Raw genomic sequence first — 24,834 nt, forward strand, 5'->3', positions numbered from 1 at the left:
ATGATTTATATTATGTAATTTAAAGATCTGTAGATACGTGCAGTGGGGTTGGGGGGGATATTAAGTGTCCAAAGGTCACAGTTCCAAGTGCACAGACAGTGCAGAAGAGAGAGTCAGCTGGGAAATAGAAGGCTTAATGGGGGAAGGCCTCTTGGAGGAGATGTGACCTTAATCATGTTTTGACGGTGGAGACAGTGGTGGTCTGGCATATATAAAGCGGGGAGAGTGCCAGGCTAGGGGGAGGATGTGGGAAAGGGGTTGGTGGTGAGATAGATGAGATTGGGGCACAGTGTGTACACTGCTGCTAGAGGAGCAGAGTATGTGGGCTGGGCTATAGTAGGCAACTGGTGAGGTGGGATAGGGTGAGCTGATTGCTTTAAAGCCAGTGGTAAGGATTTTCTGTTTGATGTGGAGATGGATGGGCAGCCATTGGAAGTTTTTGAGGAATGGGGAGACATGGACTGGATGATGTTGAAAAAAGTATGGACTGGAATGGAGAAAGCCAGGAGCCCAGAGGTCAGCGAGGAGGCAGATCATCATCATCATCAATCGTATTTATTGAGCGCTTACTGTGTGCAGAGCACTGTACTAAGCGCTTGGGAAGTACAAATTGGCAACATATAGAGATACAGTAGTAAAGCATTTACTACTTTAATCATCATTAATAGCATTTATTTAGAACCTACTATGTGCAGAGCACTGGACTAGGTAAAGTTCTTGGTTTGGGGAAAAGTGTTTGGAAAAGAAGGAGCATAGCCTAATGGATAGAGCTCGGGGCTCAGAGTCAGGAGGACCTGATTCTAATCCCGGCTCCACCGCTTGTCTGCTGTGTGATCTTGGGTAAGTCATTTCACTTCTCTGGGCCTCACTTGCCTCACCTGTAAAATGGGGGCTAAGACCATGAGCCCCATGTAGGATATGGGCTGTGTCCCAACCTGATTAGGTTTATATCTACCTAAGCACTTACTACAATGACTGGCACACAGTAAGCACTTAACAAATACTCCCTCCCTCTGCTCTACCCCTTTCCCCACCCCACAGCATTTGTGTATATTTGTCCATATTTATTATTCTAATTATTTTATTAATGATGTGTATATATCTATAATTTTATTTATCTATATTGATGCTTATCTGTTTTGTCTCTGTCTCCCCTTTCTAGGCTGTGAGCCTGTTGTTGGGTAGGGATTATTTCTATCTGTTGCTGAATTGTACTTTCCAAGCACTTAGTACAGTGTTCTGCACACAGTAAGGGCTCAATAAATATGATTGAATGCATGAATGAACGAAAAAACAAAAAACAAGATTGTTTAGCAGCTTGTTCTCAGAGCAGCCAATTTTGCAGAAGTGATGTCCTGATTTCTCCCCTTTTTTTATCTGTTATGGCTCTGCAGCCTGAAGCTCTGTGCCTTTCTCCAAATTGTCGACAAGTCTGTCGAACCGAATCATGAAAATATTTATGAAAAAAAGGTCACGATGTATTCCTGAGCTTTGTTGATTCACATTAGCCTGCTTTCAAACTTCACTGCTCCTAAATTGTTTTCTTTCGTGCAACTGAAGCTTTATAATGAAGTTTGTTTCGCATTTCCCCTCTGATCCAGTCAGTTCTTAAAGGACCCATCATTATGGCTCAACAGAAATCCCAGCTTAAATTCTGAAACCAATACAACTCTTTCTTGCTACTAGCAGTTGTAGCCTCGTTCATCTCCCTATTCCCATTAGCTGTAATTAGTTGATGTCTGGCAACTCCAACGGTGGATAAAGCATGGCCCTGGGAGTCAGAAGTACCATTCCAATCCTGGCTCTGCCACTTTTCTGCTGTGACCTTGGGCAAGTCACTTTACTTCTCTGGCCCTCAGTTCCCTCATCTGTGAAATAGGGATTAAGACTGTGAACCCCAGTTGGGACAGGGACTCTGTCCAACCTGATTAATTTGTATCTACCCCAGAGCTTAGAACAGTGCTTGGCACATAGTAAGTGCTTAAATGAGTATCATAACAAGCAATGAATACATTGGATTGTAGCCTCCTTGACTTCCATTGTACTCTCTCAAGCTCTGAGAACAGGATTCTGCACAAAGTAGGTGCTGAATGCCTACTATTATTGGCTAGAGAAGGATCGATTAATGATGTTGTGAGTAATAATCATGATTGTAATGTTTGCTGTGGGAGATTGTCATGGCTCGTGGCAGGTAGGGGCATTCTGGGATCTTCCAGAAACATCTCAGTCTTCAGCCTCTCCCTTAACACTGAACCCTGTTGCCTGGATCATTTTTCTAAAAGAAAAAATCATTCTGCACATATCTCCCCATTCCTCAAAAACCTCCATTGGGTTGCCCATCCATCTCTGCATCAAAGAACTTCCTCACTATTGCTTTTAAGGCTCTCAATCAGTTATCTTCCTCCAACATTTCCTCACTTGTCTCCCAGTGCAACCCCGTCGGCATACTGCATTCCTCTAATACTAACCTATTTACTGCACCTTGATTACGTCTCTCGGGCCATCCACTCTTTACTCAAGGCCTCTCTCCTGCCTAGGATAATAATACTACTAATAATAATGATAATAATTGTGGAATTTCTAAGCACTCACTATGTTCATTCAATCGTATTTGTTGAGAGTTTACTGTGTGCAGAGCACTGTACTGCTTGGGAGAAGCAGCGTGGCTCAGTGGAAAGAGCCCGGGCTTGGGAGTCAGAGGTCATGGGTTCTAATCCAGGCTCTCCCACATGTCTGCTGTGTGAACTTGGGCAAGTCACTTAACTTCTCTGAGCCTCAGTGACCTCATCTGTAAAATGGGGATTAACACTGTGAGCCCCACGTGGGACAACCTGATCACCTTGTATCCCCCCCAGCGCTTAGAACAGTGCCTTGCACATAGTAAGCACTTAACAAATGCCATCATTATTTATTTATTTAGCACGGTACTAAGTGCTTAGCACTGTATGTGACAGGCACAGTACTAAACGCTGGGGTAGATACAAGATAATCAGGTTGAACACCATCCCTGTCTTTCATAGGTCTCCAAGTCAAAATCCCCACTTTACAGATGAGGTAACTGAGGCACAGAGAAGTGAAGTGATTTGACCAAGGTCACACAGACAAGTGGTGGAGTCGGGATTAGAACCCAGGTCCTCCCGACTCCTAGGCCCATATTCCCTCCCCTTTCATATCTGATAGACCACCATTCTCCCCATCATCAAAGTCCTACTGAAATCATATCTCCTCTGAGGCCTCTCTTGACTAACCTCTCATTTTTCCATGTTATTCACCCTCCCTTCTGCATTGCATTGTAACTCCTAAGCACTTTGATTCTCACCCCACCCTAGCTCCACAGCACTTGTATACATATCCTTATTCCTTGCTCCTTCCCTGATCTGTAATTTAATTTAATATCTGTTCCTGCACAACATCGCTAATTCCACCTGGTCCTCTCCACCCAAACTGACACCGTGTCGATCCAAGCACTTATCCTATCCCACCTTGACTACTGCATCAGCCTCTTTGCTGCCCTCCCTGCCTCCTGTCTCTCTCCACTTGTCTATATTTCACTCTAATGCCCTGTTTATTTTTCTACAAAACTATTCAGACCATGCCTCCCCATTCTTCAAGAAACTCCAGTGGTTGTCCATCCACCTCTGCATCAAACAGGAACTCCTCGCCATGGGCTTTAAAGCACTCAATCCCCTTGCCCCCTCCTACCTCACCTAGCTACTCTCCTACTACAATCCAGACCACACACTTTGCTCCTCTAATGGCAACCTATTCAGTGTATCACGATCTCGTCTATCTCACCTCCAACCTCTCACTCACGTCACGCCTCTGGCCTGGAACACCCTCCCTTTTCATTCTGAAAGATAATTATCCTCCCCTCCTTCAAAACCTTATTGTAGGCACATCTCCTCCCAAAAACCTTAACTGACTTTCCTCTTTTCCCACTCCCTTCTGCATTGCCCTGGCTTGCCCCTTTTATTCGTCACTCTCCCAGCCCACAGCACTTAGGTACCTATCTGTAATGTATTTTTTCATATTAATGTCTGTCTCCCCACTAGACTGTAAGATCATTAATGTTGGGGAATGGCTGTTATATTGTTGTTTTGTACTCTCCCAAATCCTTAGTGAAGTTCTTAGCACACAGTAAGCCCTCAATAAGCATGGTTGATTGATCAGGCTTAATCAATCATATTTATTGAGAGTACTGTGTGCAGAGTACTGTACTAAGAGTTTGGGAGAGTACAATATAACAGCTATGTTCTCTGCCCACGAGGAACTTACAGTCTAGGGATTGCAATCCTCTATAGATTGCAAGTTTCTTGAGTAAAAGGGCCTTGTCTCCATTTCCTTTGTGATTGTCCACTGTCTTTAAGATAATAATAATTATTATTATGGTATTTGTTAGGTGCTTATTGGGCCAAGCACTGTTCTAAGTGCTAGGGTAGATACAGGGTAATCAGGTTGTTCCACGTGGGCCTCACAGTTTTAATCCCCATTTTCCAGATGAGTTAATGGAGGCACAGAGCTGTTAAGTGGCTTGCCCAAAGTCACACAGCAGACAAGTGGCAGAGCTGGGATTAGTACCCATGTCCTCTGAATCCCAAGGCTGTGCTCTTTCCACTAAGCCACGCTGCTTCTCTGCTTGTCCCTCATCTCCATTTCCTTTATGATTCCCTCATGATCCTTATGGTAGTGCTGTGCTCCTTGTTTCCATTTCCTCTGTGATCCCCCCACCATCTTTATTTAGTGTTCTGCCCCACAACTCCCTCATCCTTATGGTAGTGTCCTGCTCCTTGCATGACCTGGCTGGCTACAAACTCCAGGCACTGGCTTGGAAGCACTTGATTTTACTACCTTATGGAGGGAGGAGAAAGTGGCAATTCTCAATTATTCATTCATTCATTCAATTGTATTTAGTGAGTGCTTACTGTGTGCAGAGCACTGTACTAAGTGCTTGGAAAGTATAATTTGGCAACAAACAGAGACAATCTCTACCCAACAATGGGCTCACAGTCTAGAAGACAGGCTCACATTAGCTGATAAGCTAATGGATCTTTTGCCTGCCTACTGACTTCAAAGCAGCTGGCCTGAGAGGCAAACCTCCCCTTTCAGGATGATAGATTCTGATCATTTCAGATTCATCATCATCAATCGTATTTATTGAGCGCTTACTGTGTGCAGAGCACTGTACTAAGCGCTTGGGAAGTACAAGTTGGCAATTTCATTCCTCCCTTGGTAATATTTCACATAATATTTTCCTGGCACTATTACATGTAACAGTCTCTAGCTTATAATAAGCCTCAGAAATAATGACTGAAAAGCCCCCTCTTTGTAATAATAATAATAATAATAATAATAATAATAATAATTAATAATAATTGTGGTATTTAAGTGCTTACTAGGTGCCAGGCACTGTACTAAGTGCTGGAGTGAATGCAAGCAAATCAGGTGGGACACAGTCCCTTTGCTGCATGGGACTCAATTCTTAATCCCCATTTTACAGTTGAGGTAACAGAAGCCTGGAGAAGTGAAGTGACTTGACCAAGGTCACACGGCAGACAAGTAGTGGAGCCAGGATTAGAACTCATGACCTTCTGACTCCCAAGCCCATGTTCTATCCACTAGGCCATGCTGCTCATTCAAGACTGAATGCTCATCATGGACAGCGAACATGTCTTCTACCAACTCTGTTATATTTGTTCTCTCCCAAGCACTTATTACAATGCTCGGCACACAGTATGTGCTCAAATACAATTGATTGATTGATGGATTGGTGACATCTCTCTACTGATGATCCTCTCTCTACTGATCTCATAGTGCCAAGTCCAGAGTCTAAGTGCTTGGAAAATGTTATCTTTATCCCCTGGTCTTTCTGATAATCAGATGCTAGAGATTTTGGAGTCTGGGTTAAGTATTTCTTTGGGAAACAGTCACTCAACATGCTGGGAGAGTCTCCCTGTGAAGGGCTGGATGTACCCAACATGACAAGTTTAGTAGAAATGTAAGTAAGGTTCTGCCCCTGCTGCTGGGTCTTTTTTTCTGGCTTTCAACCCCTGCATCCGTAACCTGTTAAAATGCATAAGAACTGGCCCCAGGTGGAAACCTCCCATCCTTCATCCAAAGAGATGTTCAATTTGAAACCACCTTTCCCTTCCACCCTTTCTTACTACAATTTTTTTTTGCATTTATTAAGCACTTACTATGTGCAAAGCACTGTTCTAAGCACTGGGGAGGTTACAAGGTGATCGGGTGTCCCATGTGGGGCTCACAATCTTAATTAATTAATCTACAATTAATCAATCATATTTATTGAGCGCTTATTGTGTGTGCAGAGCCCAGTGGAAAGAGCCCGGGCTTTGGAGTCAGAGGTCATGGGTTCGAATCCCGGCTCCGCCAATTGTCAGCGGTGTGACCTTGGGCAAGTCACTTCACTTCTCTGGGCCTCAGTTACCTCATCTGTAAAAGGGGGATTAAGACTGTGAGCCCCACGTGGGACAACCTGATCACCTTGTAACCTCCCCAGCGCTTAGAACAGTGCTTTGCACATAGTAAGCACTTAATAAATGCCATCATTATTATTATTATTATTATTATTATTTGGGAGAGTACAAGAGTTGGTGTACAATAACTTTTAGGTTCCTCACAAAAGTCCCTTTGCTTTTGAGAGGAAATGATAGAGATCCTTTTTTTTCTTAGAGTTCTAAATCTCTGCTCCTCCTTTTTCAATAATATATTTACTACTAGACTATAAACTCCTTGAAGGCAGAGATTGCATCATCTCACTTGGGTACTATTCCAAGCACATTGTACAGAGCTCTGCATGCAGTAGTTGTGGCTTAGTGGATAGAGCATGGGCCTTGGAGTTAGAGGACCTGGGTTCTAATTCCAGCTCCATCATTTATCTGCTATGTGCCTTGGACAAATCACATACTTTTTCTAGGTCTCAGTTCCCTCAGCTGTAAAATGGAGATTAAGACTATGAGCCCCACGTGGGACATGGACTATGTCCAACCTGATTAGTTTGTATTTACCCCAGCACTTAGTACTGTGTCTGGCACATAGTAAGCACTTAACAAATACATTGAAAAAAAAGTAGGCACTCAAGAGCAACAAGTGATTATTTAACAGACCTAGAATGCTAATTGGTATTATGAAATAATCTCACTCTAAAGCAAAGCAATGACTTGAAGTTAAAGCAGCCTGGCACAGAGGTTAATAATAATATTAATAGGGGCATTTGTTAAGCACTTACTACGTGCCAGGCACTGTTCTAAGTTCTGGGGTGCATACCGGCACATCGGGTTGGACACAGTCCCTATCCCATGTGGGGCTCACGGTCTCAATCCCCATTTTATAGATGAGGTAACTGAGGTACAGAAGTTAAGTGACTTACCAATGTCACACAGCAGACACGTGGCAGAGCCAGGATTAGAACCCAGTTCCTTCTGACTCCCAGGCTTGTGCTCTTATCCACTAGGCCACACTGTGTCTCTGATAAATCTTAGGGCTGCCACATTCTTCCTAGCTTTTCAGACAGGCATTGTCACTGCTCCCATCTGTAGAAGTTACACCTCCTACTTAAAACCAGTTTCTTCCATCCAACCAGTGTCCCCTTATGCTGCACCGGGCAGTGTAAGCACCCACCTTGGGTGGGGTCTTATCCAAGTACTTCATTCAATTCATTCAGTCATATTTATTGAGCGCTTATTGTGTGCAGAGCGCTGTACTAAGCCCTTGGGAAGTACAAGTCGGCAACATATAGAGACGGACCCTACCCAACAACGGGCTCACAGTCTAGAAGGGGGAGACAGACAACAAAACAGAACATGTAGACGGGTGTCAAAATTGTCAGAATAAATAGAATTATAGCTATATGCACATCATTAACAAAATAAATAGAATAGTAAATATGTACAAGTAAAATAGAGTAATAACTCTGTACAAATATATACAAGTGCTGTGGGGAGGGGAAGGAGGTAGGGTGTGGGGGATGGGGAGGAAGAGAGGAAAAAGGGGGAAGGCCTCCTGGAGGAGGTGAGTTCTCAGTAGGACTTTGAAGGGAGGAAGAGAGCTAGTTTGGCAGATGTGTGGAGGGAGGGCATTCCAGGTCAGGGGAAGGACGTGGGCCAGGGGTCGATGGTGGGACAAGCGAGAACAAGGCACAGTGAGGAGGTTAGTGGCGGCAGAGGAGCAGAGCATGTGGGCTGGGCTGTAGAAGGAGAGAAGGGAGGTGAGGTAGGAGGGGGCGAGGTGATGGACAGCCTTGAAGCCAAAAGTGAGGAGTCTTTGCTTGATTCGTAGGTTGACAGGCAACCACGGGAGATGAGGTAAGTGAGGTGCAGAGAAGTAAAGCGACTTGTCCCATAGCAGACAAGTGGAGGAGCCGGGATTAGAACCCTGGTCCTTCTAACTCCCAGGCCTATGCTCTCTCCACTAAGTCACAAACTAGCTGCAGCTTGCTGGTCAGGGTGAAAAAGCAAGTAGGGCCACTATCTTGGCAATTTGATAATAAAAATAATAATAATAATGGCATTTATTAAGTGCTTACTATGTACTGTTCAAAGCACTGTTCTTAGCGCTGGGGAGGTTACAAGGTGATCAGGTTGCCCCACGTGGGGCTTACAGTCTTAATCCCCATTTTGCAGATGAGGTAACTGAGGCACAGAGAAGTTAAGTGACTTGCCCAAAGTCACACAGCTGACAATTGGTGGAGCTGGGATACGAACCCATGACTTCTGACTCCAAAGCCCGTGCTCTTTCCACTGAGCCATGCTGCTTCTCCATTTCTGGCTAGCCCCATCCACCCCTCTCAGGATCGCAGCTGGAGAGTTTCCAGTACTCTACCAGTAGGCTATGGGAGAGAGAGCCAAGCAGAGGCAAACCCATTTCATTCTGTGCTTTGACAATGGCTAGTGAGTGGAAGGCGATTTGCTACAAATCAGAACTCACCTGGGCTGGGCAGCAGAGGCATGGGGGACAGTTGAGGGCAGAGACTTTAGGTAACTGCGCGGAAGAAGGCAATGGTATGTCACTTCCATATTTTGACCCAGAAAACTCTATGGATCCATTACTGGAGCGACTGCAGTTGGAGGTGGGGTGTTCTGATTTGAAATGTGTCCATGGAGTCGCTGTGGGTTGGAAATGACAGCATAAGACAAAACAAACCCCACCCGGCAGTGAAAGGCTGTTGGGCTGGTGACAGCTGACCACCCTGCCTCAAAACCTGTGCCACAAACCTAGTGGCTTCACCCCCACAGTCCCAATAATGGTAATTATGGTATTTATTAAGCACTTACTATGTGCCAGGCACTGTTCTAAATGCTGGGGTGGATACAAGCAACAGTCCCTGTTCCATGTGGGACTCACAGTCTTAATCCCCATTTTACAGTTGAGGTAACTGAGGCTCAGAGGCACAGGAAAACTATGACCCTCCATTTTCTACCCCCACAATTGGCACCTATGTCTCTTTTTCATCTCTTCCCTTTCTTCACCCTTCCTCTACTTCTCTCTATCGTTCTCTCTCTATTTGTCGCTCACTCAATAAATCTCTGTCTCTATCTTTCTGGCCTTTTTTCCAATGGTGTTTAGGTGCTTACCATGTGTCAGACACTGTACTAAGCACTGGGGTAGATATGAGTTAATCAGGGTGGACACAGTCCTTGTCCTACATTGGCTTACAGTTTGACAGATGAGGTAACTGAGGTACAGAGAAGTGACTTGTCCAAGGTCACACAGCAGATGAGTGGAGGAGTACGGGATTAGAACCCAGGTCCTTTTGACTCCCAAGCCCATGCTCTTTTAACTAGGCCATGCTGCTTCCCTTTTATGGTCCACCCCAATTTACCCTTCAGAAAATAATGTTCACCCTGTTCCTATGTCCTAATTAAGACAACCCAAGTGTTTTCCTGTAGCAAATAAAAATTGAATTGCCCCACAAACAGAATTGTACATGAAAAATTGAGAGGGATGGGGGCGAGGGGGCATGGAAGAATTATAAAGCAGGCAGAGTCTGTTGTATTTTTTTCAATTGATTTTTCATTCATTCATTCAATCGTATTTATTGAGCGCTTACTGTGTGCAGAGCACTGTACTAAGCACTTGGGAAGTATAAGTTGGCAACATATAGAGATGGTCCCTACCCAACAACGGGTTCACAGTCTAGAAGTGGGAGACAGACAACAAAACAAAACATATTAATAAAATAGAATAGTAAGTAGTAATTTTTCTTAGGTCACTGCCCGATTTGAGCCCTGGGCACAGGCTAACTTTCATATCTCCATGACTTGTAAGATTCCTGAGTGCAGGGAGCATGTCTGCCAACTCAATTGTACTGTACTCTCCTAAGAGCTTCAAACAGAGCCCAAAAAATACCATTGAGTGATTGATGAATATTTTCTGTTTCCCTCTGTGGGGCATACCTACTTTTGGCGGACAGCTAAGATTCTTTCCTTCCCGGAGGCTCTTTGAGAGCAGTGTAAATGTCCATCTTCCTGAACTAGTCTAAGTGAGGCCTGCCCAGAGGCCTGCTGAGCTAGTAGAACCAGGAAAATTCTTGTTTTCACTCTTCTTTTTGAAGTGCCCTAGACTGGCAACCTCTCTTCTAGAGGGCTGTATTAACAGGTACTCTCTAAAGGCCCTCCCTGGAGTCAGAGCAGGCATAATTCCCTCAACCCACCAATTTTTCCTGAATATCTCAGGCTGCTTTCCATGTAAGAAGATTGTATCAGGTCTAAGTCCTGGGTATCTGAAGATGGATAGCCCCAAATGGCAGAGATGGGGACCATGATCAAGGGATCCAAAATATCCAAGTTGAGTTTGATTTGGGGGAAAGGTCCAGAGAAGCAAAATGGCCTATTGGAAAAAGAATGGGCCTGGGATTCAGAGGACCTGGGTTGATGGTGATGATGATGGCATTTATTAAGCACTTACTATGCGCAAAGCACTGTTCTAAGCGCTGGGGAGGTTACAAGGTGATCACGTTGTCCCACGGGGGGCTCACAGTCTTAATCCCCATTTTACAGACGAGGTCACTGAGGCACAGAGAAGTTAAGTGACTTGCCCAAAGTCACCTGACACGTGGTGCAGTCGGAATTAGAACCCATGACCTCTGACTCCCAAGCCTGGGCTCTTTCCACTGAACCACACTACTTCTCATAATGGGTTCTAATATTAGCTCTGGCAATTGCTTGTTTTGTGACTCCCTCTAGTCTGAAAGCTCACTGTGGGCAGGGAAGTTGTCAGTTTATTGTTATATTGTATTTTACCAAGTGCTTAATAAAGTGCTCTGCACACCGTAAGTGCTCAATAAATATGAGATCAATAAATACAATTGAGTGAATGGATAACTGAGCAGGTCATTTCTTTGTGCCTGTTTCCTCAACTGTGAAATGGGGACTAAATCCAACTCCCTCCTACTTCCTATGAGCCCCATGTAAGAGAGAGACTGTGTCCAACCTGTTAGAAGTGTATGTACCCCAGTGCTTAAAGAACAGTGTTTTACACATATTAAGTACTTAAAAATAGTAATAATATTTAATTATTATGGGATTTGTTAAGCACTTACTATGTGCCAGGGACTGGACCAAGGGCTTAGAAAATACCATAAGACAAAACAAACAAATAATCACTTTCCCCACCTTCAAGACAATAAGTTCTTTATGGGCAGGGAATGTGTCTGCTAATTCTACTGTACTGTACTCTCCCAAAAGCTAGTAAATTGCTCTGCAAATAGGAAGCACTCAATCTATATCATCGATTAAAAGCGAATCTCCTCCAAAAGGTCTTCCCTGACTCAGCCCTCATTTCCTCTTTCTAACACCCTTCTGCATTGCCCTTGAATGTGGATTTACACCCTTTATCCATCCCAGCTTCAGCATCACAGCACAGCACAGAATAAATCTGTAATTTATTCATTTGTATTAATGTCTGTACCCCTCCCATCAATCACTGCTATTCACTGAGCACTTCCTGCTTGCAGAGCACTGTACTAAGTGCTTGGGAGAGTACAATACCAGACAAAAACCCACATTCCTACCAATTCTGTTATATTGTACTTCCCCAAGCACTTAATGCTTGGCACACAGGAAGTGCTCAGTAAATACCAGTGATGATGATGATGATGTCGACCAGAGCCTCTAAATAGTGAGTGGCCTAGTGTTGCATCAAGCAAAAACTCCTCATGCTTGGCTTCAAGGCTCTCAATCACCTTGCCCCCTTCTACAGCCCAGCCCGCACCCTCCGCTCCTCTGCCGCTAACCTCCTCACTGTGCCTCATTCTCGTCTATCCCACCATCGACCCCTGGCCCATGTCCTTCCCCTGGCCTGGAATGCCTTCCCTCTGCACATCCGCCAAAGCTAGCTCTCTTCCTCCCTTCCAAGCCCTTATGAAAGCTCACCTCCTCCAGGAGGCCTTCCCAGACTGAGCCCACTTTTTCCTCTCCTCCTCCCCATCCCCCCCACCCTACCTCCTTCCCCTCCCCACAGCACCTGTATATATGTTTGTACAGATTTATTACTCTATTTTACTTATTCTATTCTATTCTTATTCTATTTATTTTATTAATGATGTGCATCTAGCTTTACTTCTATTTATTCTGATGACTTGACACCTGTCCACATGTTTTGTTTTGTTGTCTGTCTCCCCCTTATAGACTATGAGCCCATTGTTGGGTAGGGACCATCTCTATATGTTGCCAACTTGTACTTCCCAAGCGCTTAGTACAGTGCTCTGCACACAGTAAGTGCTCAATAAATATGATCGAATGAATCAATGAATAAATAAATAGCAGTTGCACTCTTGACTACCCCCTTAATTTCATAGCCTCCTATAGGAAGGTCCTTTGTAATATCTGGCTCTCTTTGTTCACCCTATACACATCCTCCACACTTTTTGGTTACAAAGTGACGGAATTGTAAGATATTAGAGAAGCAGCGTGGCTCAGTGGAAAGAGCCCAGGCTTGGGAGCCAGAGGTCATGGGTTCTAATCCCGCCTCCACCACTTGTCAGCTGTGTGACTTTGGGCAAGTCACTTAACTTCTCTGTGCCTCAGTTACCTCATCTGTAAAATGGGGATTAAGACTGTGAGCCCCACTTGGGACAACCTGATCACCTTGTATTCCCCCCCCCAGCGCTCAGAACAGTGCTTCACATGTAGTAAGTGCTTAACAAATATCATTATTATTATTGTTATTATTCACATCCTTACTCTCCTTAATATTATCTCAGTTTCTCACAGGAGTCTCCCCCTCTAGACCGTAAACTCCTTGTGGGTAGGGAACGTGCCTATCAAGTCTTGTATTAATACTCTCAAGAGTTTAATACAGTGCTCTGCACACAGTAAAAGTGCTCAATGAATACCACTTTATTGACTGATTGTGGAAAGGCAGACTATTGTTCTTTCACAGACGTGCAGCTAGATATTTTGAGAGAGAGTGACACAGACTCTAATCATTCTGAACATTACCATTTTTCATTTACCTATTGATCAGATGTTGTGGAGAGCTCTTTCCGGGAAATGAGTGTAGACATCACTGGTAGCAAAGATTTCAAACCACACCTGACAGTTCTCAAACTATCCAAAGCTCCAGCCCTGAGGAGAAAGGTAATTATTCCTATTATTCATTTATTCATATTAATATCCATCTCCCCTCTAGTGTGTAAGCTTGATATGGGCAAAGTCTGCTAATTCTGTTTTATTGTACTCCCCCACGCGCTTAGAACAGTGCTCTGCATACAGTAAGTACTCGATAAATATGATCGATTGATTGATTAAATTAATTTCACTGTGGCTAATGAGCTCTATGTACCAACTGCTGTGCTACCTTTTTGGGGTCAAAACAGGATTTCAGTGACGGTTTGGCAAAATGTGATCTCTAGAATGGTGCATAAAATGGATGATTTCCTTAATAATAATAATGATTGTGGAATTATTGTAGTAATACTGCATTTTTTAAATTAAGCACTTACTATCTGCCTAGCACTGTACTAAGCTCTGAGGTAGATATAAACAGATCAGGTTAGATACACTCCATGTTCCATATAGGACTTACAGTCTTAATATCCATTTTATTATTGATAATAATAATAATTTATGACATTTGTTAAGTGCTTACTATGTGCCAAGCATTGTTCTAAGCACTGGGGTAGATACAAGGTAATCAGATTGCCCCACATGGGGCTCACAGTCTTAATCCCCATTTTACAGATGAGGTAACTGAGGCACAAAGGAGTGAAGTGGTTTGCCCAAAATCACACAGCAGACAAGTGGCAGAGCTGGGATTAGATTAGAATTAAATTGATTAGAATTTAATTCAATTCTTCTGGCTCCCAGGTCTGTGCTGTATTTACTAAGCCACACCACTCAAATTTCCAATTTTGGGTGATTGCTTTTTCTGTGTGGCCCAAACTGAAATCCTCTGAATGTATTTTTTTTTAATGATATTTGTTAAGCGCTTACTATGTGTATTTTCCTTTATACTCAGGAGGCCCTAGGTGTGCTCAATGGGTATCTCTTCACGCTATTTCTTTCATATAGTATGCCACTAGACAATAATATTTGTGGTGCTCTGGTCCAGCATTCCTGTGGCTTTATCCAGGCTGGACTTTCCATTTCTCCCACTAGCCAAAGAGTACTCAGCAAAGCATTTAGCTATCCAATTGGTATCCAGACTGCAGGGTTTCTTCTCTATATAAATATTATATGAAGTGCTGACCTAATCTAGACTGCAGTATGACATGGTATTCAACCGTTTTTAGGACATACAGCTGAAGAACCAAGCCTCTGTTTAGATTAGTCCATTGCCCATTGGATTTCCAAGAATATCATTCAATACAGTGAACCTAACTAATGCAAACACAAACCCCAAAATATGTGGACTCAAAAAATGAAAGGCCGGAAAAACAGGAAATGTTCTTGTGTTTTGAAATGAAGGGCTCAGGAACTGTAATATTTGTGTGGATCCCCAAAGCTGTGTAGAAAATGAATGCAGACCTTCAAATGTCTTACTTCCCCAAACTGTACATTCCGGATTCATGATGGATTGTACTTAGGTTCTGCTGGAGTTGCATGCAAAGAGAAAATTTAAATTTATAGTTTGCTATAATAGCAGTTAGTAAAATTTCCTATCCAATTTAACTATAAGATAAGTATCTAAATTTATGGGTGTCTTCATTAGTCATTGTGGGCTGGGAATGTAACCGTTTATTGTTGTATTGTACTTTCCCAAGTGCTTAGTACAGTGCTCTGCATACAGTAAACGCTCAATAAATGTGATTAAATGAATGAATGAGTGAATTCCATAAGAGTGCTATAGAGTACTTTAAATAGATGTGCAAATGTTCTATTCATTTGACTTCCATGAGGTATATGTAAGAGGTAAAGGGTTATTTTCAAAGCGCTGTTGCTATCAAATGTCTTGGTCCAATAATAAATCAAGAAGCAAGAAACTTGGGATGTTGGTGTCTAATGCTTCAGAATATGTCTTTAATTTCCAGATGAATTCCATTTAACTTATATTAAGTAGAAAAATTTGCAAGTAGAATTTAAAGTTTAATTTGTTTGAAAACCTATATCAATAATCTGTCTGATATGACTGACATATGAAATTTTATTTACTGGTTATAAAGAATGAGAAGTAGCATGGCTCAGTGGAAAGAGCCCGGGCCTGGGAATCAGAGATCATGGGTTCCAATCCCAGTTCTGCCAGTTGTCAGCTGTGTGACTTTGGGCAAGTCACTTAACTTCTCTGGGCCTCAGTTACCTCATCTGTAAAATGGGGGTGAAGACCGTGAGCCCCCCGTGGGACAACCTGATCACCTTGTAACCTCTTCAGTGCTTAGAACAGTGCTTTGCACATAGTAAGTGCTTAATAAATGTCATTGTTATTATTATTATTATTATTATTATTATTATTGAAAGGGACCAACTCAAAGCACCGTGACAAAAGCCTCTATGAAGCAGCAAAATGAAGTTGGTAGAACAGGCCTCCAAAATATCATTGAAGCTATTATGATGCCATCTACTGGTTATAATTACATTTCTCTATACCAAACTATATTTTTAAATCAGAGTGAATATTCAAGTCATATCTAATATCTAGTAGACAATTTATTTCATTTTAAGACTTCTTTTTCCTTCAGAGACAATGCTATTGTATATTCCATTATTTATTCTGTTTCAACTAATCATGAATAATCTGATGATTGTAGCCTACTTTAGCGTGTTCCAAGTGGCCTAGTGGATAAAACACGGGCCTGGGGTCAGAAGGACACAGGTTCTAATCCTGGCTCTGCCACTTGTCTGCTGTGTGCCCTTGGGCAGTAACTTCTCTGTGCTCAGTTACCACATCTGTAAAATGGGGATTAAGACTGTGAGCCCAACGTGGGACAGGGACTGTGTCCAACCCAATTACTTTGTATCTACCCCAGTGCTTAGAAAAGCTGTGTGGCTTAGTGGAAAGACCAGGGCTTGCGAGTCAGAGGTCATGGGTTCTAATCCTGGATCCACCACTTGTCAGCTGTGTGACTTTGGGAAAGTCACTTAATTTCTCTATGCCTCAGTCACCTCATCTGTAAAATGGGGATTAAGACTGTGAGCCCCATGTGGGACAACCTGATTACCTTGTATCTACCCCAGGACTTAGAACGGTACTTAACAAATACTATTACTATTATTACTAATAGCTCAGTGCCTGGCACATAGTAAGCGCTTAAAAATCCCACAATAATACTACCACTAATAGTTATATTAGTAATAATAATAATAATGATGGCATTTATTAAGCACTTACTATGTGCCAAGCACTGTTCTAAACAGTGGGAAGGTTACAAGGTGATTGGGTTGTCCCACGGGGAGCTCACAGTTTTAATCCTCATTTTACAGATGAGGTAACTGAGGCATAGAGAAGTTCAGTGACTTGCCCGAAATCACACAGCTGACAATTGGTGGAGTCGGAATTTGAACCCATGACCTCTGACTCCGAAGCCCGTGCTCTTTCCACTGAGACACGCTGTGTCTCGTGCTACTACTGCTACTGCTACTACTACTACTGCTGCTACTACTATTATTAGTAGTATTATTGGCGGAGAACATGCATTGGGCTACTGATGGACTTTCCCAAGAAAGAGAAAAGGTTTAAGAACAGCAGTGTGGCCTAGGGGAAAGAACAGGGCCCTGGGAGTCAGAGGATTTGGGTTCTAGTTCCAGCTCTACCTATTGTTTGCTTTGTGACCTTCAGCAAGTCACTTAACATTTCTCTCTGTGCCTCAGGTAACTCATCTGTGAAGTGGGATTAAATCCCCCTCCCTCTAATTTGAACTGGGAGCCCCCTGTGGCACAGTCACTGTGTCCAACATCAATCAATCAATCAATCGTATTTATTGAGCGCTTACTGTGTGCAGAGCACTGTACTAAGCGCTTGGGAAGTACAAGTTGGCAACATATAGAGACAGTCCCTACTTGTATCTACCCCAGTGTTTAGGACAGTGTTTGACACAAAGTAATTGCTTAACAAATACCGTAAAAAAATCCAAAGTTAGTATTGCTATAATGACAATGATGGCATTTATGAAGTGCTTGCTACATGCCAAGCATTGTGCTAAACACTGAGGTAATAATAATAATAATGTTGGTATTTGTTAAGCACTTACTATGTGCCACAGTCTTTTAGACTGTGAGCCCACTGTTGGGTAGGGACTGTCTCTATATGTTGCCAATTTGTACTTCCCAAGCGCTTAGTACAGTGCTCTGCACATAGTAAGCGCTCAATAAATACGATTGATGATGATGATGATGCCAAACACTGTTCTAAGAGCTGGGGTGGATACAAGATAATCAGGTTGTCCCACATGGGGCTCACAGTCTTCATCCCCATTTTACAGATGAGGTAACTGAGGCACAGAGAAATTAAGTGATTTGCTCAAGGTCACACAGTTGACAAGTGGCAGAGTCAGGATTAGAACCCATGATCTCTGACTCCCAAGCCCGTGTTCTTCCCACTAAGTCATGCACAAGACCATCAGATCAGACATTGGCTCTACCCACACTGGGCACTCAAAGAGGATGGAGGAACAGATATTTTAGCCCCATTTTACAGACATGAAAACTCAGGTACAAGGAAGTTGTGACTTGCCCAAGGTCACACAGCAGGCATGTGGCAGTTTTCTGATTCCCAGTCCCATGTTCTTTCCCTTAGGTCACACTGAACTGCATAAAGCAAGCAATTCGTTTGCTGATTTGGGGTTAATCATCCAAATTTTTAATTGGCAGGTTTTAGTCTCATTTTTGGCACTTCTTCGCTAATTACTAGGAAATTCACTTAGCAGATTTCTAGACTTTATTTCACTGAAAATATTGTTTGAGCAGTCTAGGTGTGACAAGCATATTTCTTCATTAAGAGGATTTTGGGCACAAATATTTCCTTTCCTCTGTTTTGACTACTGTAATTCTGCTGCAGAAACACCAGCAGGGAAGAACACTCTTTCAGACTTCACTTCTGGGGTTGGAAATTTTGTCTTTCACCCACTGAGAAGAAAGAGCACTCTCCTCCATTTGGTGGAGTTGAATTATTTTTCAATCTTTGTGCTCTGTATGTTCTAATTTGTGTCACTGGTAAATTGCCTGGTGTGGAAATAACTGAATTAACGCTTGGCTTGTGGGCTAGTACTGGGCTAGAGATAGCCAGGAGGGACATAAAGGTTGAAGGGGAAAAAAAATAGAGGTGTCTTACCCTACTTGAAGCCTCTACTGCCTGGTCTTGGTCTCATGATTCCTAGCTCTTGTCAGTCAGTCGATCATACAATCCTATTTGTTGAGCGCTTACTCTGTGCAGAGTACTGTAATAAGTGCTTGGGGAGTAAATTACAACAATAAACAGATACATTCCCTGCCCACAATGAGCTTACAGTCTAGAAGGGGAGATAGATATTAATATAAAGAAATAAAAGACAGATACTTACATAAGTCTTGGGGGGCTGGGAGAGGATGAATAAAGGGAGCAAGTCAGGGTGATGCAGAAGGGAGTGGAAGATTAAGAAAGGAGGATTTAGTGCGGGAAGGCCTCTTGGAGGAGATGTGCCTTCAGTAAGGCTTTGAAGCTGGGGAGAGTCATCGTCTGTGGGAATATGAGGAAGGAGAATGTTCCAGGGTGTTCTTGGTGAAAGGCATGATGTTCTGCCAGGATTCCACATATTTTAATTTAATATTTCTTCCCCATTCTCTCACTAACAACTTCCATTTCTCAGCCTCCCATGATGAATTATCAACTTGGATCCTGGCAATAGATGGCAGTAAACAGGATGATCCATTTCTCTAGCCTAATGGAAGTGGACTGGGATTCACGAGACCTGGATTCTAATCCCAGCTCCGTCCCTTGCCCGTTTATGACTTCGGGCAGGTGGCTTCACTTCTCCACGCCTCAGTTTCCTTATCAATAATATGGGGATTAAATACTTGTTCTCCCTCCTCCTTGGATAGCAGGCCCCATATAATAATAATAAATAATAATAATAATAATAATAATAATAATAATAATGGCATTTATTAAGCGCTTACTATGTGCAAAGCACTGTTCTAAGCGCTGGGTAGATACAAGGTAATCAAGTTGTCCCACGTGGTGCTCACAGACTTAATCCCCATTTTCCAGATGAGGGAACTGAGGCCCAGAGAAGTTAAGTGACTTGCCCAAAGTCACACAGCTGACAAGTGGTGGAGCCGGGATTTGAACCCATGACCTCTGAATCCAAAGCCCACGCTCTTTCCACTGAGCCATGCTACTTCTCTATGGGACGGGGACTGTCGAGCCTGACTTTACTGTATCTACCTCAGTGCTTAGCACATATTAAGCACTTTAAAAATAGAACAAATAATAATTGTGCTATTTTTAAAGTGCATAATATGTGCTAAGCAAATAATAATTGTGCTACCCCTGGCCTGAGCCAGAAAAGTAGACTTCTGGAGAAACAGGGACCCTCTGCTCCTGGCTTCCCAGCTTTGATCTTTATTGTTTGTTTTTTTCAAAATGGTATTTGTTAGCCACTTGCCATATGTCAAGCACTGGGGTAGATGAGCATCGATAAGGTTGGATTTAGTCCCTGTCCCATATGGGACTCCCAATCTAAGTAGGAGGGCAAACAGGTATTGAATCCCCATTTTACAGTAGAGGAAACTGAGGCACAGAGAAATGATGCGACTTGCCCATCATAGCAGGCAAGAGGTGGGGTGGGATTAGGTCCCAGGTCATCTAACTCCCAGGCCAGTGTTCCTTCCACTAGGCCACGCTGCATATTTTTGATTTTTAACTTTTTTGATCCCAGGTCTGCACTATCTTCCGATGGAAATTTCATATTGTGCCCACTTCTACTGGGAGCACTGGGTGACAAGAACAGTTGTCACTCAGTCAATCATATTTACTGAGTGCTTACTGTGTGCAGAGCACTGTACTAAGTGCTTGGGAGAGTACAATACAACAATTAACAGACACATTCCCTGCCCATAATGAGCTTATTAACTAGAGGAGAAGCAGCATGGCGTAGTGGATAGAGTACGGGCTTGGGAGTCAGATCATGGGTTCTAATCCTGACTCTGCCACATGTCTGCTATATGACCTTAGGCAAGTTGCTTAACTTCTCTGGGCCTCAGTTACCTCATCTGTAAAATGGGGATTAAGAGTGTGAGCTCCATGCATGGCAGGGACTGAGGGCAGCCTGATTAACTTATATCTGCCCCAGCGCTTAGAACAGAGCTTGGCACATAGTAAGCACTGAATAAGTACCATTATTATTATTATTATTATTGGAGATGGAGGCAGACATTAATATAAAAAAATGCAGAAGGATGACTGCTTAATAAATGAATTACAGATATTTGCATAAGTGCTATGGGGCTGGGAGTGGGGGAAAACAAAGGGAGCAAGTCAGGGCAACACAGAAGAGAATGGGAGAAGAGTAAAGTGAGACTTAGGGAAGGTTTTTGGAGATGTGCCTTCAATAAGGTTTTGAAAGAGGGGAGAGTCATTGTCTGTTAGATTTGAGGATGGAGGACTTCCCAGGCCAGAGGCAGGGCATGGGTGAGGGGTTGGCAGTGAGAGGCAAAATCGAGGCACAGTGAGAAGGTTGGCATTAGAGGCAAAGTGTATGGGCTGGGTTGTATTAGGAGAGTAGTGAAGTGAGGAAGGAGGTGGAAAGTTGATTGAGTGCTTGGAAGCCAGGGGTGAGGAGTTTTGATGCAGAGGTTGATGGGCAACCACATTTTTTGAGGAGTGGAGAATCTTGCTCTTCATGTTTTTGTAGAAAAATGATCTGGACAGCAGAGTGAAGTAGAGACTGGAGTGGGGAGAGACAGGAGGCTGGGAGGTCAGCAAGGAGGCTGATGCAGTATTCCAGGCTGGATAGGATAAGTGATTGTGTTAACGTGGTAGCAGTTTGGAGGGGGACGAAAGGGTGGATTTTAGTAATGTTGTGAAAGTGGGTCCGACAGGATTTAGTGATGGATTGAATATGTGGTTTGAATGAGAAAGAGAGGAGTCAAGGATAATGCCAAGGTGACAGGCTTTTGAGACAGGATGGATGATGGTGCCATCTAAAGTGATGGGAAAGTCACGGGGGAAGGGTTTGGGTGGGAAGATAAGGAGCTCCTTTTTGGGCATGTGAAGCTTGAGATGATGGGAGGACATCCAAGTAGAGATGTCTTGAAGGCAGGAGGACATGCGAGGCTGGAAAGAGGGAAAGAGATCAAGGCTGGAGATGTAGATTTGGGTATCATCCGCATAGAGGTGGTAGTTGAATCCAGGAGAAAGAATGAGTTCCCCAAGGGAGTGGGTGCACATGGAGAATAGAAGGGGACCCAGAACTGAACCTTGAGGGAAACTTGAGGGGGTGGGAGGCAAAGGAGGAGCCCGTGAAGGAGACTGAGACTGAGCAACCAGAGAGATGAGGAGGACCAGGAGAAGACAGTGGCAGTGAAGCCATCATTGGATAATATTTCCAGGAGAATCATTGAACAAAAAAGCATTAAACATTAAAGAAACAAAAAACAAAAGCAAAAAAAAGAAGTGCTAAGAGACGTACCCAGTATGAGCTGTCAGTCAGTAAGCTGAAAAGTGATCACAGGAATCAGTGAGTCATTATTTTATTGAGAGACGGGATTTCAAAGGAAATGTAAACTTTGTATTCAATCATGTCAGATACATGATGTGGTGCAAAGACCACTAATGAGTGGCCATGGAGCTTGATCAATTTCCAGTTGTCTGGTCTTGAGTAAATTACTCGCTCTCTGGGATTCAGTTTCTTCACCTGTAAAATGGAGATTGACATCTCCACAAACCCCCCTCCCAATTGTCCCAAATCAAGACACTGTGTTTGAATAAGGCAATTTTTTAAGGCTTGCTGGTAGTAGTATTTATTGAACCACCTACTTCCTGTGCTGCACTGTACTAGGCCCTTTGGAAGCATAGAATACAGAAATAACCCACTCTCCGTTCACAAGAATGTTTACACTTCAACAGGGGAAGCATGCATTAAAATATTTTTCAAATGAAAGTACGTAATCAAGTACACTTACATACATGAGTGGTAAGGAAGGTGTAAATAAGCTAGTGCTAGAGTTGACTTGAAAGGATGATGTAAGGTAGGGTGTGGGGAAATCAATCAGGGAAGGCTAGTTGGAGGAGGTGAGCTTTTAGGAGGGATTGGAGTGTGGGTAGAGCTGCGGGCATCTGATGTGGGAAAGGAGAGACTTCCAATCTGGGAAAAGAGAGTGAGCGAGGGGAAGGAGATAATAAGAATATTACTAATAATAATAATTGTGGTATTTGTTAAGCACTTACTGTGTGCCAGGTACTGTACTATGCACAGGGTTGGAAACTGGGAAGCTGAGAGCAAGGTAGTGCCTGAAAGCTCTCTCGGGCGGAATGAAGACAGTGGGTTGATGAAGAATGGTGAAGAGACCAGATGGGGGGGGGGGGGGGGGGGGTGTTAATAATTTTTGTATTTCTTAAGCGCCTACTATGTGCCAGGCACTGTACTAAGCACTGGGGGGGTAAAAGCAAATCAGGCTGGACAGAGTTTCTGTCCCACATAGTGCTCACAGTCTTAATCCCCATTTTACGTATGAGGTAACTGAGGCACAGAAAGGTGAAGTAATTTGCCCAAGATTACACAGCAGACAATTAGCAGAGCAGGGATAAGAACCCATGACCTTCTGATTCCCAGGCCCATGCTCTATCCATTATGCCATGCTGCTGGTGGACCAGTCTTAAAACCGATCATGACAACCACTCTACCCAGTTTCAAAGATGTACTGAAGGCACATCTCCTCCAAAAGGCCTTCCCAGACTAAGCCCCACTTTTCCTCATCTCCCACTCCCTTCTGCATCACCCTAACTTGCTCTCTCTGCTCTTCACCCCTCCCAGCCCCAAAGCACTTATACACATATCTGTAATTTTACTTGTACTGATGTCTGTCTCCCCAACTCTAGACTGTGAGCTATTTGAGTTTATGGTTGTATTGTACTTTCCCAACTCTGAGTTGCACCTGGAGAGTTTCCAGTATTCTACCAGTCTCGACTATGGGAGGGAGAGTCAAACAGAGGCATGTGAGCCCGTTGATGGGTAGGGATTGTCTCTATTTGTTGCTAAATTGTTAAGTGCTTAGTACAGTGCTCTGCACATAGTAAATGCTCAATAAATGATTGAATGAATGAATGAATGAGCTGTTTATGTGATGGGAGAGCTCCTACAAGCCAGTGGAGGGTTTTGAGGAGAGAAGAAATGTGGCCCTAGCAGTGCTTCAGAAAGGCAGCATGGAGGTTAGATCGGAGAAGGGAGAGGATGAAGGCAGAGAGACCAGTGAGGAGAACAGCATGCAACAGTCAAGCTGGTCTTGACCAGTGCTCTTATCAGGGAGAAGAGTTCTGCACAGAGTAAATGCTCAATAATTATCATTAATTGATCGATAGGTTGTTTCCAAAACCCTGATGCCATGGTTACCAGTTTCTGATACTGGCCACCTTATCTCTTGGGATGTATCAATCAGTAATATTTATTAAACACCAACTGTGCAGAGCCCTGTGCTAAGCAATTGGGAGAACACAGTAGAGTTAACAATGTTCATGATTTATTTACATGTAGGTGTCACTAGTCTTGCTAAACAGAAGAAATGTCTAAACTGTATGCATTCCATTTCCTAAACACTGAAAGCTAATTTTCCTTCATTCTTAGGGTTACAGGAAGATTAGTTTGGATGTATATAAGGAATATGAAGACAGCCCCTTTGGAACTGAAATCTTAAGTCAAATCGACCTTTGCTCCATGCATAAGAAGAAGCAGGAATCTGGATACTATCACTGTGAATGTTCAATTAAAATCACTTCTCTGTCACTGGACCAGACCCTACCTATGAAGTCAGAACATCTGGAAGAGCTGGTTACCAAGGAATCTCCCGGAGTTGTTCCCCATACGGAAACTGGAGATGTTAATGGGAGTCGTAACTGTATCTCACATACAGAAGAAGATTGTGACCAACCAGCTGAAACTACCTCAGCATTTGGAGATAAATTTAAAAAAAAAAGGAAATTCCCCAAATAAGGGGTGTTTTTAGGCTCAAACAGTGAGGCTTTCTCTACAGATGGGAGGGAACGGCTTCAAGTCAGTATCGCAGTTCTTGCCAACGTGTACACCCAAGTGCCTAAGAGAGTGTTGTTGAAACCAAAACCAAGAACGGCAAAAGTTGACAGTTGGCAATATGAAAAGAGTTGAATCAACAGCAACAGTGTCTAAGCAGCCTGCACAGATAGAGAAACTTGTCCCAGTCTTGGGCTAACAGCAGAAGAATTCCTCTTAGAACT

At 43.3% G+C, this 24,834-nt stretch overlaps 1 protein-coding gene across 1 annotated transcript in view; it reads left to right on the forward strand.

The window, feature by feature from the left end:
* The window catches only part of LOC119928741 (chromatin modification-related protein eaf-1-like), a 56,254-nt gene extending 31,680 nt beyond the window's left edge, over positions 1–24,574 (forward strand). The window contains exons 4-5 of the mRNA XM_038747258.1: positions 13,483–13,595; positions 24,209–24,574. Coding sequence (XP_038603186.1) covers positions 13,483–13,595; positions 24,209–24,574 — 479 coding nt within the window. The remainder of the gene's footprint in view (positions 1–13,482; positions 13,596–24,208) is intronic.
* Positions 24,575–24,834: the final 260 nt, after the last annotated feature.

This window comes from Tachyglossus aculeatus, chromosome 5, assembly GCF_015852505.1.
Source record: "Tachyglossus aculeatus isolate mTacAcu1 chromosome 5, mTacAcu1.pri, whole genome shotgun sequence".
Classification (NCBI taxonomy): Eukaryota; Metazoa; Chordata; class Mammalia; order Monotremata; family Tachyglossidae; genus Tachyglossus; species Tachyglossus aculeatus.